The 22,313-nt window shown below is 44.5% G+C and overlaps 1 protein-coding gene across 5 annotated transcripts in view; it reads left to right on the top strand.

Moving 5' to 3' along the window:
• LOC118394027 (myocyte-specific enhancer factor 2C-like) overlaps positions 1 to 22,313 on the top strand; it is a 126,601-nt gene that overhangs the window by 83,532 nt on the left and 20,756 nt on the right. For all 5 annotated transcript variants that reach the window (XM_052461222.1, XM_052461220.1, XM_052461223.1 and 2 more), the window contains exon 4: positions 19,908 to 20,051. In XM_052461222.1, the coding sequence (XP_052317182.1) occupies positions 19,908 to 20,051 (144 nt within the window). The remainder of the gene's footprint in view (positions 1 to 19,907; positions 20,052 to 22,313) is intronic.

The following is a 22,313-nucleotide window of genomic DNA, read 5'->3' as shown; positions in this document are numbered from 1 at the left end:
ATTCGGATCACAACGAAGAACATTCCTGAGATGCAGAAAAAAATGAAAAGATGATGGAGGAGTGCTCAACCCTATTGAGCTGTTGTGGGAGCAGCTTGACCGTAGGTTAGTAAGAAGTGCCCATCTAGCCAATCCAACTTGTGGGAGGTGTTTCAGGACGCATGGGGTGAACTCCTTTCAGATTACCTCAACAAACTGACAACTAGAATGTCAAAGCTCTGCAATTTTTTTTTTTACCTTTTATTTAACCAGGCAAGTCAGTTAAGAACAAATTCTTATTTTCAATGACGGCCTAGGAAGAGTGGGTTAACTGCCTGTTCAGCTTTCGGTTACTAGTCCAACGCTCTAACCACTAGGCTACCCTGCCGCCCCAGCAATGCTGTAATTGCTGCAAATGGAGGATTCTCTGATGATGGCAAAGTTTGAAGGACACGATTATTATTTAAATTAAAAATCATTATTTATAACCTTGTCAACGTCTTGACTATATTTCCTATTCATTTTGCAACTAATTTAATGTATGTTTTCATGGAAAACAAGGACATCTCTAAGTGACCCCAAACTTTTGAACGGTAGTATATTTCCATTAATTTGTTAAAGTGTACCAGTGACTTTCAGAAGAATCTTGTGAGGCTTCCTGGGAGTCTCATCATTCAATAGAGAGGTCATAATAGTTCATATGTCAAACCATTCGGACGCTACATACGATTTTGTGAGAAGACCTTTTTTTCGGGATGTCTCATGGTCTGAAAACACTGCTCTAGCTCTGCCAGCTTTCACCCCTGACATCGCCAGGTGCGATGGATGCAAAAACAACAGATATCTCGAGCTTCAACAGTCGAACATCTGATGGGGATTTTGTTATTTTGTTCATTAGATTTCTGCCAGGGTGCGACCATTGTAGGCTAAGGGTTAAGTTGATTTCAGTGTAATTTGCTTCCAAACTTTTCCTCACAACTTAAGTTAAATAATTTTTTCTCCATTGTGTTCTTGCATGTCAATCTTGTGAAAATATTTTCCAGCATTTAGCTATTCTTTGCACACTGAACAGAAATATATGCGCAACATGCAACAATTTCAAAGATTTGACTAAGTTACAGAACATGTAAGGTATCAGTCAACTGAAATACATTCCTTAGGCTCTAATCTATGGATTTCACATGACCGGGAAAACAGATATGCATCTGTTGGTAACAATTACCTTTAAAAAAAAGTAGGGGCATGGATCAGAAAATCAATCAGTATCTTGTCTCATGCAGCGCAACACATCTCCTTCACATAGACTTGATCAGACTGTTGATTGTGGCCTGTGGAATGTTGTCCCACTCCTCTTCAATGGCTAAGCGAAGTTGCTGAATATTGGCGGGAACTGGAACGCGCTGTCATAAACGCAGATCCAGAGCATCCCAAACATGCTCAATGGGTGACATCTTTGGTGAGTAGTAAGCAATAGAAAAACTGGGACATATTCAGCTTTCAGGAATTGTGTACAGATCCTTGCAACACGGGACTGTGCATTATCAGTTTGAATGCCTGCACTCATTGACCTGCCCCATTTCTACACATCTCAAGATCCAGGAGAAATAAGGAAGTTATGATATGTTGTCTTACAGTTGTCCAAGTTGATGTTGGGCTTCCATTTGAGGTGCTATGACAGACAGACAGACAGACAGACAGACAGACAGACAGACAGACAGACAGACAGACAGACAGACAGACAGACAGACAGACAGACAGACAGACAGGGTGTGACATAGTGGTTACTGTGATCAGAAGGCTTCTAGCAGTTTTTACTACTGACGGACAGATCAGCCATGCTGCTTGTTGTTTGTTCTGATTTGAGGATTAAAGGCGGAAGCCGCTTTCGGCAGACTAAGTCAATTAACCTTGTGACATTGGCAAGCTACTGGTATTAGGGATTGGCTAAAACAAAGACTATGCAAGCTACTGGTATTAGGGATTGGCTAAAACAAAGACTATGCAAACTACTGGTATTAGGGATTGGCTAAAACAAAGACTATGCAAGCTACTGGTATTAGGGATTGGCTAAAACAAAGACTATGCAAGCTACTGGTATTAGGGATTGGCTAAAACAAAGACTATGCAAGCTACTGGTATTAGGGATTGGCTAAAACAAAGACTATGCAAGCTACTGGTATTAGGGATTGGCTAAAACAAAGACTATGCAAACTACTGGTATTAGGGATTGGCTAAAACAAAGACTATGCAAGCTACTGGTATTAGGGATTGGCTAAAACAAAGACTATGCAAGCTACTGGTATTAGGGATTGGCTAAAACAAAGACTATGCAAGCTACTGGTATTAGGGATTGGCTGATATAAAGACTATGCAAGCTACTGGTATTAGGGATTGGCTGATATAAAGACTATGCAAGCTACTGGTATTAGGGATTGGCTAAAATAAAGACTATGCAAGCTACTGGTATTAGGGATTGGCTGATATAAAGACTATGCAAGCTACTGGTATTAGGGATTGGCTGAAATAAAGACTATGCAAGCTACTGGTATTAGGGATTGGCTAAAACAAAGACTATGCAAGCTACTGGTATTAGGGATTGGCTAAAACAAAGACTATGCAAGCTACTGGTATTAGGGATTGGCTAAAACAAAGACTATGCAAACTACTGGTATTAGGGATTGGCTAAAACAAAGACTATGCAAGCTACTGGTATTAGGGATTGGCTAAAACAAAGACTATGCAAGCTACTGGTATTAGGGATTGGCTAAAACAAAGACTATGCAAGCTACTGGTATTAGGGATTGGCTAAAACAAAGACTATGCAAACTACTGGTATTAGGGATTGGCTAAAACAAAGACTATGCAAGCTACTGGTATTAGGGATTGGCTAAAACAAAGACTATGCAAGCTACTGGTATTAGGGATTGGCTAAAACAAAGACTATGCAAGCTACTGGTATTAGGGATTGGCTGATATAAAGACTATGCAAGCTACTGGTATTAGGGATTGGCTGATATAAAGACTATGCAAGCTACTGGTATTAGGGATTGGCTAAAATAAAGACTATGCAAGCTACTGGTATTAGGGATTGGCTGATATAAAGACTATGCAAGCTACTGGTATTAGGGATTGGCTAAAATAAAGACTATGCAAGCTACTGGTATTAGGGATTGGCTGATATAAAGACTATGCAAGCTACTGGTATTAGGGATTGGCTGATATAAAGACTATGCAAGCTACTGGTATTAGGGATTGGCTGATATAAAGACTATGTAAGCTACTGGTATTAGGGATTGGCTAAAACAAAGACTATGCAATAATAATAATAATAAAGCTACTGGTATTAGGGATTGGCTGATATAAAGACTATGCAAGCTACTGGTATTAGGGATTGGCTAAAACAAAGACTATGCAATAATAATAATAATAATAAAGCTACTGGTATTAGGGATTGGCTGATATAAAGACTATGCAAGCTACTGGTATTAGGGATTGGCTAAAACAAAGACTATGCAAGCTACTGGTATTAGGGATTGGCTAAAATAAAGACTATGCAAGCTACTGGTATTAGGGATTGGCTGATATAAAGACTATGCAAGCTACTGGTATTAGGGATTGGCTAAAACAAAGACTATGCAAGCTACTGGTATTAGGGATTGGCTAAAACAAAGACTATGCAAGCTACTGGTATTAGGGATTGGCTGATATAAAGACTATGCAAGCTACTGGTATTAGGGATTGGCTGATATAAAGACTATGCAAGCTACTGGTATTAGGGATTGGCTAAAACAAAGACTATGCAAGCTACTGGTATTAGGGATTGGCTAAAATAAAGACTATGCACCAGAAGTAGTGAATATATATACTTAACTGAGAACTGCTTCAGCTTATATCAAGGTATCACACTTGTCGTTGACTTTAGGCCATACTTAGTCATTTGGTCAAAATGTTACAAATAGCTCTACCCTGACTGTCTGTTTTCCAGCTCCCCTGACACAAAGTTGTAAACGGACTCAAGGGTTTAGGGGAGAAAACACCCACATTTTACATGCTTGTAAAACATGGTCCAAGTGTTCAAAGTGTTTTGCGTCATGAATTCCACCAACTGAGGTGCTTCGTTGTACTGTTTCTTTGTAAATTGTCTGTCCTCGGTTGTAACACTCACTCAATTCCAAACTGCCCCTGGAAGCAAGGTCAGCACAATAACTGTTAGTCAGGAGCTTCATGAAATTGGTTTCCATGGCCAAGCAGCCGCACACAAGCCTAAGATCACAATGCACAATGCCATGCGTCAACTGGAGTGGTGTAAAGTTCACCGCCATTGGACTCTGGAGGAGTGAAAACACGTTCTCTGAAGTGATGAATCACACTTCACCAGCTGGCAGTCCAGTGGACGATTCTGGGTTTGACGGATGCCAGGAGAACGCTACCTGCCCAAATGCCTACTGTAAAGTTTGGTGGATGAAGAATAATGGTCTGGGGCTGTTTTTCATGGTTCGGGCTAGGCCCCTTAGTTCCAGTGAAGGGAAATCTTAACGCTACAGCATACAATGACATTCTAAATGATTCTGTGCTTCCAACTTTGTGGCAACCTTTTGGGGAAGGCCCTTTCCTGTTTCAGCGTGACAATGCCGTGTGCACAAAGCAAGGTCCATAGAGGAAGTAGTTTGTCGAGATCGGTGTGGAAGAACTTGAATGACCTGCACAGAGCCCTGATCTCATCCCCTTCAAACATCTTTGGGATAAATTGTAACGCCGTTTGCGTGCCAGGCGTAATCGCTCGACATCAGTGCCCAACTAATGCTCTTGTCGCTGAGTGGAAGCAAGTCCACACAGCAAAATTCCAACATCTAATGGAATACCTTCCCAGAAGAGTGAAGGCTGTTATAGCAGCAAATGGGGGACCAAGTCCATGTTATTGCCCATGACTTTAGAATGAGATGTTCGATGAGCAGGTGTCCACATACTTTTTTTAAATAGTTCCCATCCAAGCAAAAAGGCAGTAACTGTTAATTTAGTAGAAAATGACTTAATGTCATTTTTGGTACATTCAATACATGCTTAATCACGTGGACAAGTATCCTTCCTCTATTGATTTTCTATAGAAAATGGGGATCATGTTAGCAGTAACTGCCTTTTTATCAGTTCCACGCTATGAGCAGTAACTGCCTTTTTATCAGTTCCACGCTATGAGCAGTAACTGCCTTTTTATCAGTTCCACGCTATGAGCAGTTACTGCCTTTTTATCAGTTCCACGCTATGAGCAGTAACTGCCTTTTTATCAGTTCCACGCTATGAGCAGTAACTGCCCTTTTATCAGTTCCACGCTATGAGCAGTAACTGCCTTTTTATCAGTTCCACGCTATGAGCACTAACTGCCTTTTTATCAGTTCCACGCTATGAGCAGTTACTGCCTTTTTATCAGTTCCACGCTATGAGCAGTAACTGCCTTTTTATCAGTTCCACGCTATGAGCAGTAACTGCCTTTTTATCAGTTCCACGCTATGAGCAGTTACTGCCTTTTTATCAGTTCCACGCTATGAGCAGTTACTGCCTTTTTATCAGTTCCACGCTATGAGCAGTAACTGCCTTTTTATCAGTTCCACGCTATGAGCAGTAACTGCCTTTTTATCAGTTCCACGCTATGAGCAGTAACTGCCTTTTTATCAGTTCCACGCTATGAGCAGTTACTGCCTTTTTATCAGTTCCACGCTATGAGCAGTAACTGCCTTTTTATCAGTTCCACGCTATGAGCAGTAACTGCCTTTTTATCAGTTCCACGCTATGAGCAGTTACTGCCTTTTTATCAGTTCCACGCTATGAGCAGTAACTGCCTTTTTATCAGTTCCACGCTATGAGCCGTAACTGCCTTTTTATCAGTTCCACGCTATGAGCAGTTACTGCCTTTTTATCAGTTCCACGCTATGAGCAGTTACTGCCTTTTTATCAGTTCCACGCTATGAGCAGTTACTGCCTTTTTATCAGTTCCACGCTATGAGCAGTAACTGCCTTTTTATCAGTTCCACGCTATGAGCAGTAACTGCCCTTTTATCAGTTCCACGCTATGAGCAGTAACTGCCTTTTTATCAGTTCCACGGTATGAGCACTAATTGCCTTTTTATCAGTTCCACGCTATGAGCAGTTACTGCCTTTTTATCAGTTCCACGCTATGAGCAGTAACTGCCTTTTTATCAGTTCCACGCTATGAGCAGTTACTGCCTTTTTGCTTGATGGGGCATAATATCTTGTTGCAAAAAAAAGAAAAGCAAGAACATTTGTGTATGTTTTTTAATTCCATTGTTTTCCCCGTCTCTAGTCTCTGTGTTTTCCTTATACTTCCCTGCGATTAAAAACATCTGCGGAGTTCACGGCGTACCACCTTCAAAGTGTGTGTGTTTCTGATGTCCAAACTGAGAGGCCCCCCTTCCACTCCCCTCCACTCCCCTTTCCCTCCCTCTCTGGTTTTTTGGTATTCTTTTCCCTAATAATGAATGCTTCAAAACCGGTAGTGGTCTAAAAATAGAGTGTGGCTGAGCTAAAAATAGTACTTGGCTGGCGGGGCTGGCTAGGAGAGTGGAGAAGAATAGCCGTGGAATAGCTGTGTGTGTTTGTGTGTCTTTGCGTGCGTGCGTGTGTGTGTCTGCGTGTGTGTGTATGGAGAAGCAAAGTGAATAAGCAAACCATCAGAATGTTCATTCAGGATCCCTCTCTCTCAGAGACAACCATGCACAAACCGGGTCACGACATGCACAAGACCCAGTGGTCAGAGACCCATTAGTGCCAATAATCATTTGATCCTCGGAGTAAAGGGCTTTATTATTTCAATCACTGCTTGTTTTCTCCCTCTCTTAGACTCCCTGTATTTTTCTTCTCGTCTCAGACAAATTAATGGCACAGGTTTGTTGAAGTTCATAATGTTTTAGGAGTACTGGGAGGGTAGACTCATCAACAGCCTTGTTTCAACCCAGACAGACGCAAAACCAAACATACAGACTGAAATTAACCCAGACTTTCGTATGCACCACCATAATGTCACACGCAGACACACACAGATTTCAGGTAGTCAGATGTTTGAGGGGCTGTTGAGAGTTAGGCTTGATGGCATACTGTATGTCACAAGGGTTGAGAAGGGAACTGCTGTGAGTAATATATGTCAAGTCATTTTCACTTGAGTAAATTGGCAGGTAATCACAACTAGCATGAGAGACAAACCGGAGAGATGTCACGCACAGCCAAATCGCTCATGGATGCCTGTCCATGTCCTGAGGACATCGAAAATTGCCTTCAACCCGGCCACTAGGGTCAACAGTGGGCGCTATTACCATCAAGTAGTCGTGTTGTGGACGGGGTCGGCAGATGGGTGTAGTCCCATTACTCTGGATCCAAAGGTCGCGTGTTCAATCCCAGTGGTAGATACTCGTTACGTTTTTTAAAAATGTTTTACTCTATCCCAAACCTTAACCCTTACCTTAACCATTCAGAGTGAATGCCTACACTTTATGTTTTACTCTATCCCAAACCGTAACCCTTACCTTAACCATTCAGAGTGAATGCCTAAACGTTATGTTTTACTGTATCCCAAACCTTAACCCTTACCTTAACCATTCAGAGTGAATGCCTAAACTTTGTGTTTTACTCTATCCCAAACCTTAACCCTTACCTTAACCATTCAGAGTGAATGCCTAAACGTTATGTTTTACTGTATCCCAAACCGTAACCCTTACCTTAACCATTCAGAGTGAATGCCTAAACGTTATGTTTTACTGTATCCCAAACCTTAACCCTTACCTTAACCATTCAGAGTGAATGCCTAAACTTTGTGTTTTACTCTATCCCAAACCTTAACCCTTACCTTAACCATTCAGAGTGAATGTCTAAACTTGATGTTTTAACCCTATCCAAAACCTTAACCCGTAACATCGAAATTTGACTGATGTTTGGAGCAACTTTGAAATCTGAAGTCAAATTGGTAAAACTGTGAGATCTGGTTGGTCATGCCAAGTCAACCTGCTGGTGAAACCAGAATGAGGGCTGCCTAAAGGCAAGATAAAACTCTCCTCACGATACCATACCTTCTGTGTCCCAGACACATGGATAGTTGTTGTGTTTATCCATTGAGCTTCACACATTTAATTATGTCCTTTTCTACAATAATCGTCTCACTTGCTTTTAGTTGCCTGTTTTGGAAGACGCATATGACAAAATGGCGTTGTACACATGCATATTACAGTCCTTAGCTCAGTATTTTGTACCACATCAGCCAGACAGACAGTCCAGAAAAAGCAGAACTGCCGATTAGAAACTACAAGTAACATTTTGATAATCACAAGCATTCTAAGGTCAATACAAGCGGAAGTCTGAGGTACTCAAAACAACAAAAGGTATTTTAAAATAGATATTCTGAAATGTGCCAATAATGTGGTCCCTGTGGCATGGATTAGCAGTGCAGTGGCGAGCCACTTCTAATGCCACGCTGCCAAGTGCAGGCTTTTCCACTAGACAGCCCCAAAACAATTGACTCCAGTCATTAGCATGAAATGATGCCTTGTTCTTTGAAACTATTTGTGGGAAACTGGGAATAATGAAGATCTATTTTTATAGCTGACATTGCCATCGTGGGAGGGAGGGATGGAGGGTGTGGAAACTCAAGGTCTCAACATAGGTCAAGCGGCTGGTCATTGTTACTCAGGGCCCCCACCAGGCCCCCAAGCCCCTTTCCTGTTGTGTCACAACGCGATAAGAGACAGAGAGACAAAAGACGATAACTGACGATTGGTTGGCCACAATCAAGACGACAGCCAGAACCAATCACTCATTACCATTCCTGGTGTTGCTGGGGAGTGGTTACAGTAGGTCCAGAACTTCCATTATCCAGATTATTTTAGCTGTCTGTACTGTTAGGAGGGGAGGAGTATGTTAAAGATATGGGTATAAGTGTCCTCTTTATCCGTCTTCACTGTGCCTCTATACAGCTCGGCTGGCTCATTATGAGTGATTCAACGTCAATAGCTATACTGTCTCCTGACTGTGGATGCTGCTGCTGTTGCAGCTAACAGTCTGATACAGCATGATACAGCATGATGCATAATGATACAGTACAATACAGTCTGATACCGTACGATAATCCCTACAGTATGATACAGTCTAAAACATTTACATTTACATTTAAGTCATTTAGCAGACGCTCTTATCCAGAGCGACTTACAAATTGGTGCATACACCTTATGACATCCAGTGGAACAGCCACTTTACAATAGTGCATCTAAATCTTTTTAGGGGGGGGGGGGTTGAGAAGGATAAAACAGACTGATACAGCATGATACAGTCTGATACAGTACGATACAGTCTGATACAGCACGATACAGTCTCTACAGTATGATACAGTCTGACACAGTATGATACAGTCTGATACAGTACGATACAGTCTATTACAGTACAATACAGTCCCTACGGTATGATACAGTCCATACAGTATGATCAAGTCCCTACAGTATGATACAGTCCATCAAGGGTCCCTACAGTATGATACAGTACAATACAGTCCCTACAGTATGATACAGTCCCTACAGTACGATACAGTCCCTACAGTATGATACAGTCCCTACAGTACGATACAGTCCGATACAGTTCCTACAGTCTGATACAGTCTGATCAGTAAGATATAGTACAATACAGTACGGTACATAATGATACAGTATGATACAATCTAATACAGTACAGTACAGTAAGATACAGTATGATACAGTACAATACATAATGATACAGTCTGATAGTCTTATACAGTACAATACATAATGATACAGTCTGATACAGTCTGATGCTGTATGACACAGTCTGATACAGTATGATACAGTCTGATGCAGTCTGATGCTGTATGACACCGTCTGATACAGTCTGATACAGTCTGATACAGTATGATACAGTCTGATACAGTCTGATGCTGTATGACACCGTCTGATACAGTCTGATACAGTCTGATACAGTATGATACAGTCTGATACAGTCTGATACATAATGATACAGTACAATACATAATGATACAGTCTGATGCTGTATGATACAGTCTGATACAGTCTGATGCTGTATGATACAGTCTGATACAGTCTGATGCTGTATGATACAGTCTGATACAGTCTGATGCTGTATGATACAGTCTGATACAGTCTGATGCTGTATGATACAGTATGATACAGTCTGATACAGTCTGATACAGTCTGATGCTGTATGATACAGTATGATACAGTCTGATACAGTATGATACATAATTCTACAGTCTGATACAGTCTGATACAGTATGATACATAATGATACAGTCTGATACAGTATGATACAGTCTGATACAGCATGATACAATATGATACAGTCCGATACAGTATGATACAGTCTGATACAGTATGATACAGTCTGATACAGTCAGATGCTGTATGACACCGTCTGATACAGTCTGATACAGTATGATACATAATGATACAGTACAATACATAATGATACAGTCTGATGCTGTATGATACAGTCTGATACAGTCTGATGCTGTATGATACAGTCTGATACAGTATGATACATAATGATACAGTCTGATACAGTATGATACAGTCTGATACAGTATGATACAGTCTGATACAGTCCGATACAGTATGATACATAATGATAGTCTGATACAATACGATACATTCGCAACAGTATGATACAGTCTGATACAGCATGATACAATATCATACAGTCCGATACAGTATGATACAGTCTGATACAATCTGATACAGTACAATACAGTATGATAGTCTGATACAGTACGACAGACAGACAAGCAAACAGACAGGCAAAACCACCTATAGCAGTCACCTCTGGGCATGTCCCCTCTGACATTCTGACATGTTCAGACCACGCTTCATGAAACTGTGGCCTTCCTGCCTTTGGTCTGCCATCTGCTTCCAATAAGCTAAGCCAGGCTGATCCCCCTGATGTTCTCCACAAGCACAAGTGGCTAAAGGAGAGAGAGAGAGAGAGAGAGAGAGAGAGAGAGAGAGAGAGAGAGAGAGAGAGAGAGAGAGAGAGAGAGAGAGAGAGAGAGAGAGAGAGAGAGAGAGAGAGAGAGAGAGAGAGAGAGAGAGACAGACAGACAGACAGACAGACAGACAGACAGACAGACAGACAGACAGACAGAGAGAGACAGACAGACAGAGAGAGACAGACAGAGAGAAAGAGAGAGAGAGAGATCATGCAGTCCGAGCACTCTATTACTGTATCCCTCCACTGCCACCAACCAGGTGTCTGTGAACATGCCGTTGGGGAAAGAATCCACAGTGGGCCCTTCTCAAGGCCCCTTCTATCTTGTTAGCTGTGATGGGAAGGGATATTGTTTCTCCCCATAGCTCCTAGTCATTCACAGTGGGCCGCACCGCGCCACTCTTACCAATCTGCTTAGGTGAAATTGAGCATGGCACTTTCTAATGGTGAGGGAGCTCTGCTCTGCTCCCGGTGGCCTCCCCCCACACACTCTCACAAACATTGATGAGATGTAGCCACACACTGATGTAATGCCTCTCTGCCAGGAACACTGCGGTGCTCGGTAGTGTGAGTGAGTGTGTTCCATGTTGGATCCAGAGAATGACACTCCTTAGGCTCAGTCAGAGACTTAGCCAATATGAAAGAAGCTGTTTATCCCTCAAGATTTTCCCTTTCTTCCACACCAAGCATGAGTAACCATAAGTGGCCCTGTGATTAAATTTACATTTAATCACAAAAATACAAAGAAACATATTTACAAGAAACATAATTCAGTTTTCACTGATACCTACTTGCTAAAGCCACAGTCATTGGCCATAATTTGCTTCCAAAATACCAACCAAAGCCCCCACCTGGGCAACAGGCAAACAACATTCACACAGAGAGAGAGAGAGAGAGAGAGAGAGAGAGAGAGAGAGAGAGAGAGAGAGAGAGAGAGAGAGAGAGAGAGAGAGAGAGAGAGAGAGAGAGAGAGAGAGAGAGAGAGAGAGAGAGAGAGAGAGAGAGAGAGAGAGATACAGAGAGAGAGAGAGACAGAGAGAGAGATACAGAGAGAGAGAGACAGAGAGAGAGATACAGAGAGAGAGACAGAGAGTATATATATATATAATATGACATTTGTAATGTCTTTACTGTTTTGAAACTTCTGTATGTGTAATGTTTACTGTTCATTTTTGTTGTTTTTCACCTTATATATTCACTTTGTATGTTGTCTACCTCACTTGCTTTGGCAATGTTAACACATGTTTCCCATGCCAATAAAGCCCTTGAATTGAATTGAATTGAATTGAGAGAGACAGAGAGAGAGATACAGGGAGAGAGACAGAGAGAGAGATACAGAGAGAGAGAGAGAGACAGAGAGAGAGAGAGACAGAGAGAGAGAGAGAGAGAGAGAGTGCAAAATTATTCAGCCCCTTTACTTTCAGTGCAGCAAACTCTCTCCAGAAGTTCAGTGAGGATCTCTGAATGATCCAATGTTGACCTAAATGACTACTGATGATAAATACAATCCACCTGTGTGTAATCAAGTCTCCATATAAATGCACCTGCAATGTGATAGTCTCAGAGGTCCGTTAAAAGCGCAGAGAGCATCACGAAGAACAAGGAACACACCAGGCAGGTCCGAGATACTGTTTTGAAGAAGTTTAAAGCCGGATTTGGATACAAAAAGATTTCCCAAGCTTTAAACATCCCAAGGAGCACTGTGCAAGTGATAATATTGAAATGGAAGGAGTATCAGACCACTGCAAATCTACCAAGACCTGGCCGTCCCTCTAAACTTTCAGCTCATACAAGGAGAAGACTGATCAGAGATGCAGCCAAGAGGCCCATGATCACTCTGGATGAACTGCAGAGATCTACAGCTGAGGTGGGAGACTCTGTCCATAGGACAACAATCAGTCGTATATTGCACAAATCTGGCCTTTATGGAAGATTGGCAAGAAGAAAGCCATTTCTTAAAGATATCCATAAAAAGTGTAGTTTAAAGTTTGCCACAAGCCACCTAGGAGACACACCAAACATGTGGAAGAAGGTGCTCTGGTCAGATGAAACCAAAATTGAACTTTTTGGCAACAATGCAAAAAGCATTGGCGTAAAAGCAACACAGCTCATCACCCTGAACACCCTATCCCCACTGTCAAACATGGTGGTGGCAGCATCATGGTTTGGGCCTGCTTTTCTTCAGCAGGGACAGGAAAGATGGTTAAAATTGATGGGAAGATGGATGGAGCCAAATACAGGACCATTCTGGAAGAAAACCTGATGGAGTCTGCAAAAGACCTGAGACTGGGACGGAGATTTGTCTTCCAACAAGACAATGATCCAAAAGATAAAGCAAAATCTACAATGGAATGGTTCAAAAATAAACATATCCAGGTGTTAGAATGGCCAGGTCAAAGTCCAGACCTGAATCCAATTGAGAATCTGTGGAAAGGACTGAAAACTGCTGTTCACAAATGCTCTCCATCCAACCTCACTGAGCTCGAGCTGTTTTGCAAGGAGGAATGGGAAAAAATGTCAGTCTCTCAATGTGCAAACCTGATAGAGACATACCCCAAGCGACTTACAGCTGTAATTGCAGCAAAAGGTGGCGCTACAAAGTATTAACTTAAGGGGGCTGAATAATTTTGATTTGTTAAAAAAGTTTGAAATATCCAATAAATGTCGTTCCACTTCATGATTGTGTCACACTTGTTGTTGATTCTTCACAAAAAAATACAGTTTTATATCTTTATGTTTAAAGCCTGAAATGTGGCAAAAAGTCGCAAAGTTCAAGGGTGCCGAATACTTTCGCAAGGCACTGTACCTTCCCAAATTCCCAATTACATACTGTAAAAGTGTGCATTGCATTCATGGTTATGAAATGCACCTTTAAATTGCCACTGCCCTTGCACTATGATCTGCAATGTAAAATCATATACTCCTAGCCTAACTAAGCCAAGCTGTGCGTGGGGTGTGGGTTGGAGTGTGGGTGGGAAGGGTACCGATGAGGAGGGTATGTAGGACACAGTGTCTACACTCCTCGTGCTGCAAACAGGCCCTCTGACAGGCTGAGCCAGGAGGGAACATCATGCGGATGGAGTTTAATTAGGAGCAAGCCTCCAAAGGGGCCACAGAGAGAGAGAGGGAGGGAGAGAGAGAGAGAGAAAGAGAGAGAGAGAGAGAGAGAGAGAGAGAGAGAGAGAGAGAGAGAGAGAGAGAGAGAGAGAGAGAGAGAGAGAGAGAGAGGGAGAGGGAGAGGGAGAGAGAGAGAGGGAGAGACAGAGAGGGAGAGACAGAGAGAGACAGGGAGACAGCAGCCTATGCAGTCCTCTTCTCACCTCTCTTTCTCTCTCTCTGTCTCAGTCTCTCTCTTGCTCCCTCACAGTATCTCAATCTTTCTTTCGTTGTCTTGCTTCCTCTTTTTAACATCTCTCTATCTATCTCTCTCTCTCTCCCTTCAAATTGCGTCCAGGATAGCCCATTTTCCGCTTTCTTAGATTGATCTCCCCTCATCAATAAAGCTTTGGATTGTGGATCATGGAGCTTTGATCTCCTACAGCTATTAAGATGTCAGCATAGAAAATGTACTTTCTATTTGCTTGATCTTCACTTTTTTCACAATTGTTATTTTTAGGTAGACATACTGGAAACATTTGATGTAAGTGAGAATATGTTGGAATAAAACTGTATAGATATGAGCACGGGATGTGTTTAATCAGCATGTTTGCATTATCTGCATATCCCCCAGTGTTCTTCCCCCCTGCCATTTCCTGTCATGGTGAATGTATTTGTCTTTGTATGTCAACTATGTGTTCTGTCATATTAAAAGACTGGCCAGTGATGTGTACATGTAAAACACTAGGCCATGATTGGAGCAGCAGTGGGGGGATAGAGGGTAAGACAGGCAGGGAGCAAAGAAGAGTGCCATGAGGCAAAACAACAGAGAGGAAGAGGGGGAAGCAGGGAGCAAAGAAGAGAGCCATGAGGCAAAACAACAGAGAGGAAGAGGGGGAAGCAGGGAGCAAAGAAGAGTGCCATGAGGCAAAACAACAGAGAGGAAGAGGGGGAAGCAGGGAGCAAAGAAGAGAGCCATGAGGCAAAACAACAGAGAGGAAGAAGGGGAAGCAGGGAGCAAAGAAGAGAGCTATGAGGCAAAACAACAGAGAGGAAGAGGGGGAAGCAGGGAGCGAAGAAGAGAGCCATGAGGCAAAACAACAGAGAGGAAGAGGGGGAAGCAGGGAGCGAAGAAGAGTGCTATGAGGCAAAACAACAGAGAGGAAGAGGGGGAAGCAGGGAGCAAAGAAGAGAGCCATGAGGCAAAACAACAGAGAGGAAGAGGGGGAAGCAGGGAGCAAAGAAGAGAGCCATGAGGCAAAACAGCAGAGAGGAAGAGGGGGAAGCAGGGAGCAAAGAAGAGAGCCATGAGGCAAAACAACAGAGAGGAAGAGGGGGAAGCAGGGAGCAAAGAAGAGTGCCATGAGGCAAAACAACAGAGAGGAAGAGGGGGAAGCAGGGAGCAAAGAAGAGAGCCATGAGGCAAAACAACAGAGAGGAAGAGGGGGAATCAGGGAGCAAAGAAGAGTGCCATGAGGCAAAACAACAGAGAGGAAGAGGGGGAAGCAGGGAGCAAAGAAGAGAGCCATGAGGCAAAACAACAGAGAGGAAGAGGGGGAAGCAGGGAGCAAAGAAGAGAGCCATGAGGCAAAACAACAGAGAGGAAGAGGGGGAAGCAGGGAGCAAAGAAGAGAGCCATGAGGCAAAACAGCAGAGAGGAAGAAGGGGAAGCAGGGAGCAAAGAAGAGTGCCATGAGGCAAAACAACAGAGAGGAAGAGGGGGAAGCAGGGAGCAAAGAAGAGAGCCATGAGGCAAAACAACAGAGAGGAAGAGGGGGAAGCAGGGAGCAAAGAAGAGAGCCATGAGGCAAAACAACAGAGAGGAAGAGGGGGAAGCAGGGAGCAAAGAAGAGAGCCATGAGGCAAAACAACAGAGAGGAAGAGGGGGAAGCAGGGAGCAAAGAAGAGAGCCATGAGGCAAAACAACAGAGAGGAAGAGGGGGAAGCAGGGAGCAAAGAAGAGAGCCATGAGGCAAAACAACAGAGAGGAAGAGGGGGAAGCAGGGAGCAAAGAAGAGAGCCATGAGGCAAAACAACAGAGAGGAAGAGGGGGAAGCAGGGAGCAAAGAAGAGAGCCATGAGGCAAAACAACAGAGAGGAAGAGGGGGAAGCAGGGAGCAAAGAAGAGAGCCATGAGGCAAAACAACAGAGAGGAAGAGGGGGAAGCAGGGAGCAAAGAAGAGAGCCATGAGGCAAAACAACAAAGAGGAAGAGGGGGAAGCAGGGAGCAAAGAAGAGTGCCATGAGGCAAAACAACAGAGAGGAAGAGGGGGAAGCAGGGAGCGAAGAAGAGAGCCATGAGGCAAAACAACAAAGAGGAAGAGGGGGAAGCAGGGAGCAAAGAAGAGTGCCATGAGGCAAAACAACAGAGAGGAAGAGGGGGAAGCAGGGAGCAAAGAAGAGTACCATGAGGCAAAACAACAGAGAGGAAGAGGGGGAAGCAGGGAGCGAAGAAGAGAGCCATGAGGCAAAACAACAGAGAGGAAGAGGGGGAAGCAGGGAGCAAAGAAGAGTGCCATGAGGCAAAACAACAGAGAGGAAGAGGGGGAAGCAGGGAGCAAAGAAGAGTGCCATGAGGCAAAACAACAGAGAGGAAGAGGGGGAAGCAGGGAGCAAAGAAGAGAGCCATGAGGCAAAACAACAGAGAGGAAGAGGGGGAAGCAGGGAGCAAAGAAGAGTGCCATGAGGCAAAACAACAGAGAGGAAGAGGGGGAAGCAGGGAGCAAAGAAGAGTGCCATGAGGCAAAACAACAGAGAGGAAGAGGGGGAAGCAGGGAGCAAAGAAGAGAGCCATGAGGCAAAACAACAGAGAGGAAGAGGGGGAAGCAGGGAGCAAAGAAGAGTGCCATGAGGCAAAACAACAGAGAGGAAGAGGGGGAAGCAGGGAGCAAAGAAGAGTGCCATGAGGCAAAACAACAGAGAGGAAGAGGGGGAAGCAGGGAGCGAAGAAGAGAGCCATGAGGCAAAACAACAGAGAGGAAGAGGGGGAAGCAGGGAGCAAAGAAGAGAGCCATGAGGCAAAACAACAGAGAGGAAGAGGGGGAAGCAGGGAGCAAAGAAGAGAGCTATGAGGCAAAACAACAGAGAGGAAGAGGGGGAAGCAGGGAGCAAAGAAGAGTGCCATGAGGCAAAACAACAGAGAGGAAGAGGGGGAAGCAGGGAGCGAAGAAGAGAGCCATGAGGCAAAACAACAGAGAGGAAGAGGGGGAAGCAGGGAGCAAAGAAGAGAGCCATGAGGCAAAACAACAGAGAGGAAGAGGGGGAAGCAGGGAGTGGATACATTAGCCGAGAGAGAGAGAGAGAGAGAGAGAGAGAGAGGGGGCCTTCTATGGCCATGACACGGTTACTTGGCCTCTGATTGGCTGCTGGGCTGGGTGGCATCACTTGGCAACAGGTGTGATGTCTCTGACAGGTGGGCATGTCTGGGATGAGTGGCATAGCGGGCTCACGCCGTGTCCTAAAACTGCTCAGCCCTGGCGGAAAGCTATGCCAGGGCCACATGTCTCAATGTCATATATCGCACCCGCCCTCCATCCCACTGCCTCATCAACACCCCAGGCAGGCCCACTGTCCCATCTCAGTTACCCCATATGGGTTTACACACCACACCAAATATAACATATCATACTAATTTGAGTGTCTCGTATTTACATGTGTTATGTTACGTCTAGTCTATGAGACCAGGCTGAAAATACCAGATAATGTCGACAAGAGGCCTATACTTGTTGATGTCAATTTGATAGTAATACTACACTACTGTACTACACGAAAGACCAGAGCAAAGTACGCAAATGTTTGAAAACATTTTGAAACACAGAGCATCTGCCAAAAGCGAGTGATGATATTGGACCCTTGGAAATATTTTGTCATGTTGTCTTATCATGCCCTGATGGAGAAGTTTGGGTTTTATTGTCATTTTAAAAAATGTTAGATCTCCTAGGTTGTATCGTTGATTTGTTCGGTGTGATTTCCTGAACAATGTCAAAGACATTCTTAACTTCAAACTAACCTGTGGGTTGAGAGGGAGAGGGAGAGGGAGAAATAGGTATGGCACAGAGAGAGAGGAATCTCTGAGACGAGAGGCAGGTGAATCACGTTCCCTCACCACAAGACGCCTCCGGCATCAAACAGTCTTCATACAACTCTCGGTTCACTAAAGCCACACTTTAGAAGAGCTTTGTTCTCCTGACATCAGCAATGACTGGAGTGTCATTTGTTTTATAAACAGGCGGATCACTCTCAGTAACTTCTATCACTTTACAGTAGTGCTCTGCGCTGCTCGCGGTGACAAGCAGTGTCACACAAATGAGGAGGATCAGACAGAGTGAGATGATCTCAGCATCTCTCTTTCCCATTCTCTCACTCTCTCTATTTGTCCCTAGCACTGAGACACACACACACACACACAGGATCACCATCAACTCGAGGCTGCGTTAAAGTAAATGTAATTATAGCGGTAGGTATGATAGGGAGGCCCACATGAAAGCAGTGGAGCACAGTGTGAGGCATCGTCGTCTGCGCAGACAGGAGCGGGGCTGTGATATTCCTCCTGTAGACTAATATCCTTTTATTAAAGCCAGACTGTGGAGAGAGGGAGGGAAGGACAGGAGGGGAGGGGCAGGTCAGAGGGGAGGAGCAGGGGGAGGGAGGGCAGGAGGGGAGGGGAGGGGAGGAGGGAGAGAGGGTCAGGAGGGGTCAGGAGGTTCAGTCATTAATAGAAGCTCGCTATTGCACCATTTATTTTACTACTCACTGTAAATCCCTCTTACATAACTAAGAACACTCTAATCAAAACACACATACACCAAAAAAACTATGTTATATAGAATCCTGTATCACCATCACTTTAGTGAGACACGGTGCCTTGATCTAACAGGGAAAGAAAAGCTGATCTTATCTTTCCGCTCTCTCCTCTTCCTCCAGGGGTAGAGAGAGAGACCTAGAACGAGAGAGAGAGAGAGAGAGAGAGAGAGAGAGAGAGAGAGAGAGAGAGAGAGAGAGAGAGAGAGAGAGAGAGAGAGAGACAGACAGACAGACAGACAGAGAGAGACAGGGAGAGAGAGAAAGAGAGGGAGAGAGAGAGAAAGACAGAGAGAGAAAAAGACAGAGAGAGAGAGAAAGACAGAGAGAGAGAGAGAAAGACAGAGAGAGACAGAGAGAGACAGGGAGAGAGAGAGAGAGAGAGAGAGAGAGAGAGGGGTCTGTGCTGTGGCCACAGAAACAGGAGCAGGTGGCCATCAGGTGGCCAATAGGGAAACTGCTGCCTGTATACATAATCCCCCCCCCACACAGACACACACACAACATAAATATGTTTTATTTCCATGTTCATGACTATGTCTCGTTTCAGAGAGGAGTCTGGGTACTCTGTCTTGCTAGTGAATGTTATTACATGATATATGTCATCAGTGATTAGCTACATGTTTACTTGTTTACAAGCACACCACTGTGTCCCCATCCCACCCCACATTGATGGACCTGGGAATTGATCTTGTCCAAGCACATTATCCCATACAAAGGATTATTGCCAATTTAACCCATTAGTACACACACACACACACACACACACACACACACACACACACACACACACACACACACACACACACACACACACACACACACACACACACACACACACACACACACACACACACACACACATACATACACACACATGTATCTCTCATTCATTCATTGGCTCAGTTGAGTGCTTTCTCAGGACCCATTCTAACATGAACCAACCCACATTCCTCTCCTTTCCTCTCCTCTCCTCTCCTCTGTCCTGTTCCCCCATTCAACTGTGTGTGTGACTACTCTGTTTTCAGACATTGAGAAAGAAGGGCCTAAATGGCTGTGACAGCCCTGACCCCGACGCAGACGACTCCGTCGGCCACAGCCCTGAGTCTGAGGAAAAGTACAGGAAAATAAATGAAGACATTGATCTGATGATCAGCAGACAGAGACTGTGTGTGAGTACAACACTTCCTGGGCCTTCCTCTCACTCTCCTCTCACTCTCCTCTCACTCTCCTCTCAATCTCCTCTCACTCTCCTCTCACTCTCCTCTCACTCTCCTCTCAATCTCCTCTCACTCTCCTCTCACTCTCCTCTCACTCTCCTCTCACTCTCCTCTCACTCTCCTCTCACTCTCCTCTCAATCTCCTCTCACTCTCCTCTCAATCTCCTCTCACTCTCCTCTCACTCTCCTCTCACTCTCCTCTCAATCTCCTCTCACTCTCCTCTCTCTCCTCTCACTCTCCTCTCACTCTCCTCTCACCTCTCCTCTCCTCTCACTCTCCTCTCACTCCTCTCACTCTCCTCTCACTCTCCTCTCAATCTCCTCTCACTCTCCTCTCACTCTCCTCTCACTCTCCTCTCAATCTCCTCTCACTCTCCTCTCACTCTCCTCTCACTCTCCTCTCACTCTCCTCTCACTCTCCTCTCACTCTCCTCTCAATCTCCTCTCACTCTCCTCTCACTCTCCTCTCACTCTCCTCTCACTCTCCTCTCACTCTCCTCTCACTCTCCTCTCAATCTCCTCTCTCTTTCTTTTCTTTTCTTTCTTTTTCCTTCCGTCCGTCTGTTGTCCTTTCGGTGGGGTTTTTGGTGGGACCCCAGCAGACGCTAAACAAGAAAGAGAACAAAGGTGGTGAGAGCCCGGAGCTCGAGTCTGCTCTCACCCCGCACACTGAGGAGAAAGTCATACAGATAAACTAGGAGTATGATCATATGATTAAAACTCATAAGATACATATGTAAGTACTGGACTTGCACAGTGTACAGTCTCAGTTGGCTCTAACAGACGCTGAGTAACTAGCATCCAAAATAACCTGTCTAGTAACCAGCATTGTATGGCACTGCACTGGAGATCTGAAGAAAACACACAAGATGAGACGTTTTAGTCATGTCCAGCATGTTCAGCCATAGTATTAGTGCAGAGCAGTCAGGGTAAAGTCTGTGCTTTTGTACATATTTGAGTGATAGGAAGATGTTACTTACCAGTGTATTCATAGGAGCTAACCTATCTAAGTGGAATTACCTTAGTGATTGAGTTCAAGTATAGTGCGTGCTTCGCCCCTCACACTATTTAACCTCCGGCTCCCTCTGTGACATCACACCTCTAACCCATTACCCATGATCCCTTGCCTAGCTCTCAGGGGAGGTGTGGTCTGCATGCGCTTCCCCTTCTCCTGTGCCCACGCACACAGCTCAGTCACCCGAAACAACAGAGGGACAGATGCTAAGGCTCGAACACACAGGCACACACGCATACACACACACACGTACACACACATCACAGGAGGTTGGTGGCACCTTAATTGAAGAGGACTGGCTCTTGGTAATGGGTGGAGTGGAATAGTGGAATGGTATTCCATTAGCTTGTTCCGGCCGTTACTATGAACTGTCCTCCACTCAGCAGCCTCCACTGACACACACATACACACACATTCACACCCTAATGTTGCCCTCATTACATAAATGATAATAAAACATTAAATCGATGCCCTCCCTGCTCTACTCGGCCTGCCCCACTGTAATAATGAAGATGATGAAAATCACATCTAATCAGAAGCAATGTGTTACCTCTGTCATTCAAGGACCACTTAGTCATTACTGTAGAGATGAATCAGTGTCAACCGCAAGACTTCAACTGCACAAAGTCGGTCCGTCCTAAACAACCACATAATGAGTGCCACTCTCAATGGAAGCCGAATGTGCTCCGCGCTCCTTACAAAAGCCCATATTGGAATGGTTAGTATTATAGCCATGGAGAAAGAGATAATTCCATGGTAGATCATTGAAAGGGGAGCACAGTAGAGTACAGTAGAGGGGGTGGAGGGGGATTGTGGTTAGTGGCTGGGGTGGGGGTGTTGGTGTGCCAGGCTGGGGTGGGGTTGGGGTTGGGGTTGGGGATTGGGCGGGGGAGTGCTGGCGGTGAGGGTGACTCTGCACACAACAAGTGGTAGTTCAGTGTGTGGTCATGACGTCTGCCATGAACAAGGCCTCTGGAGGGGGAGGAGGAGGAGGAGGGCAAACAGGAAGGATGGCACCACTCAAATGACAGTTTAAAGAGAGGGAGCACTGCACACACGCACATACACACACATACACACAGACACACACACAAACACTATCCTTCAAGCTTACTCAACCACATAGCCAAGGAGCTGGAGGAGTGGAACCAAGTTTCTAACATGGCTGATATCAGGAAAATATTTCACCAGTAAATGGA

This window comes from Oncorhynchus keta, chromosome 14 (assembly GCF_023373465.1).
Source record: "Oncorhynchus keta strain PuntledgeMale-10-30-2019 chromosome 14, Oket_V2, whole genome shotgun sequence".
NCBI classification, from domain to species: Eukaryota; Metazoa; Chordata; class Actinopteri; order Salmoniformes; family Salmonidae; genus Oncorhynchus; species Oncorhynchus keta.
Note: the sequence above shows the minus strand (reverse complement) of the source record. Positions and strands in the feature narration are given on the sequence as shown.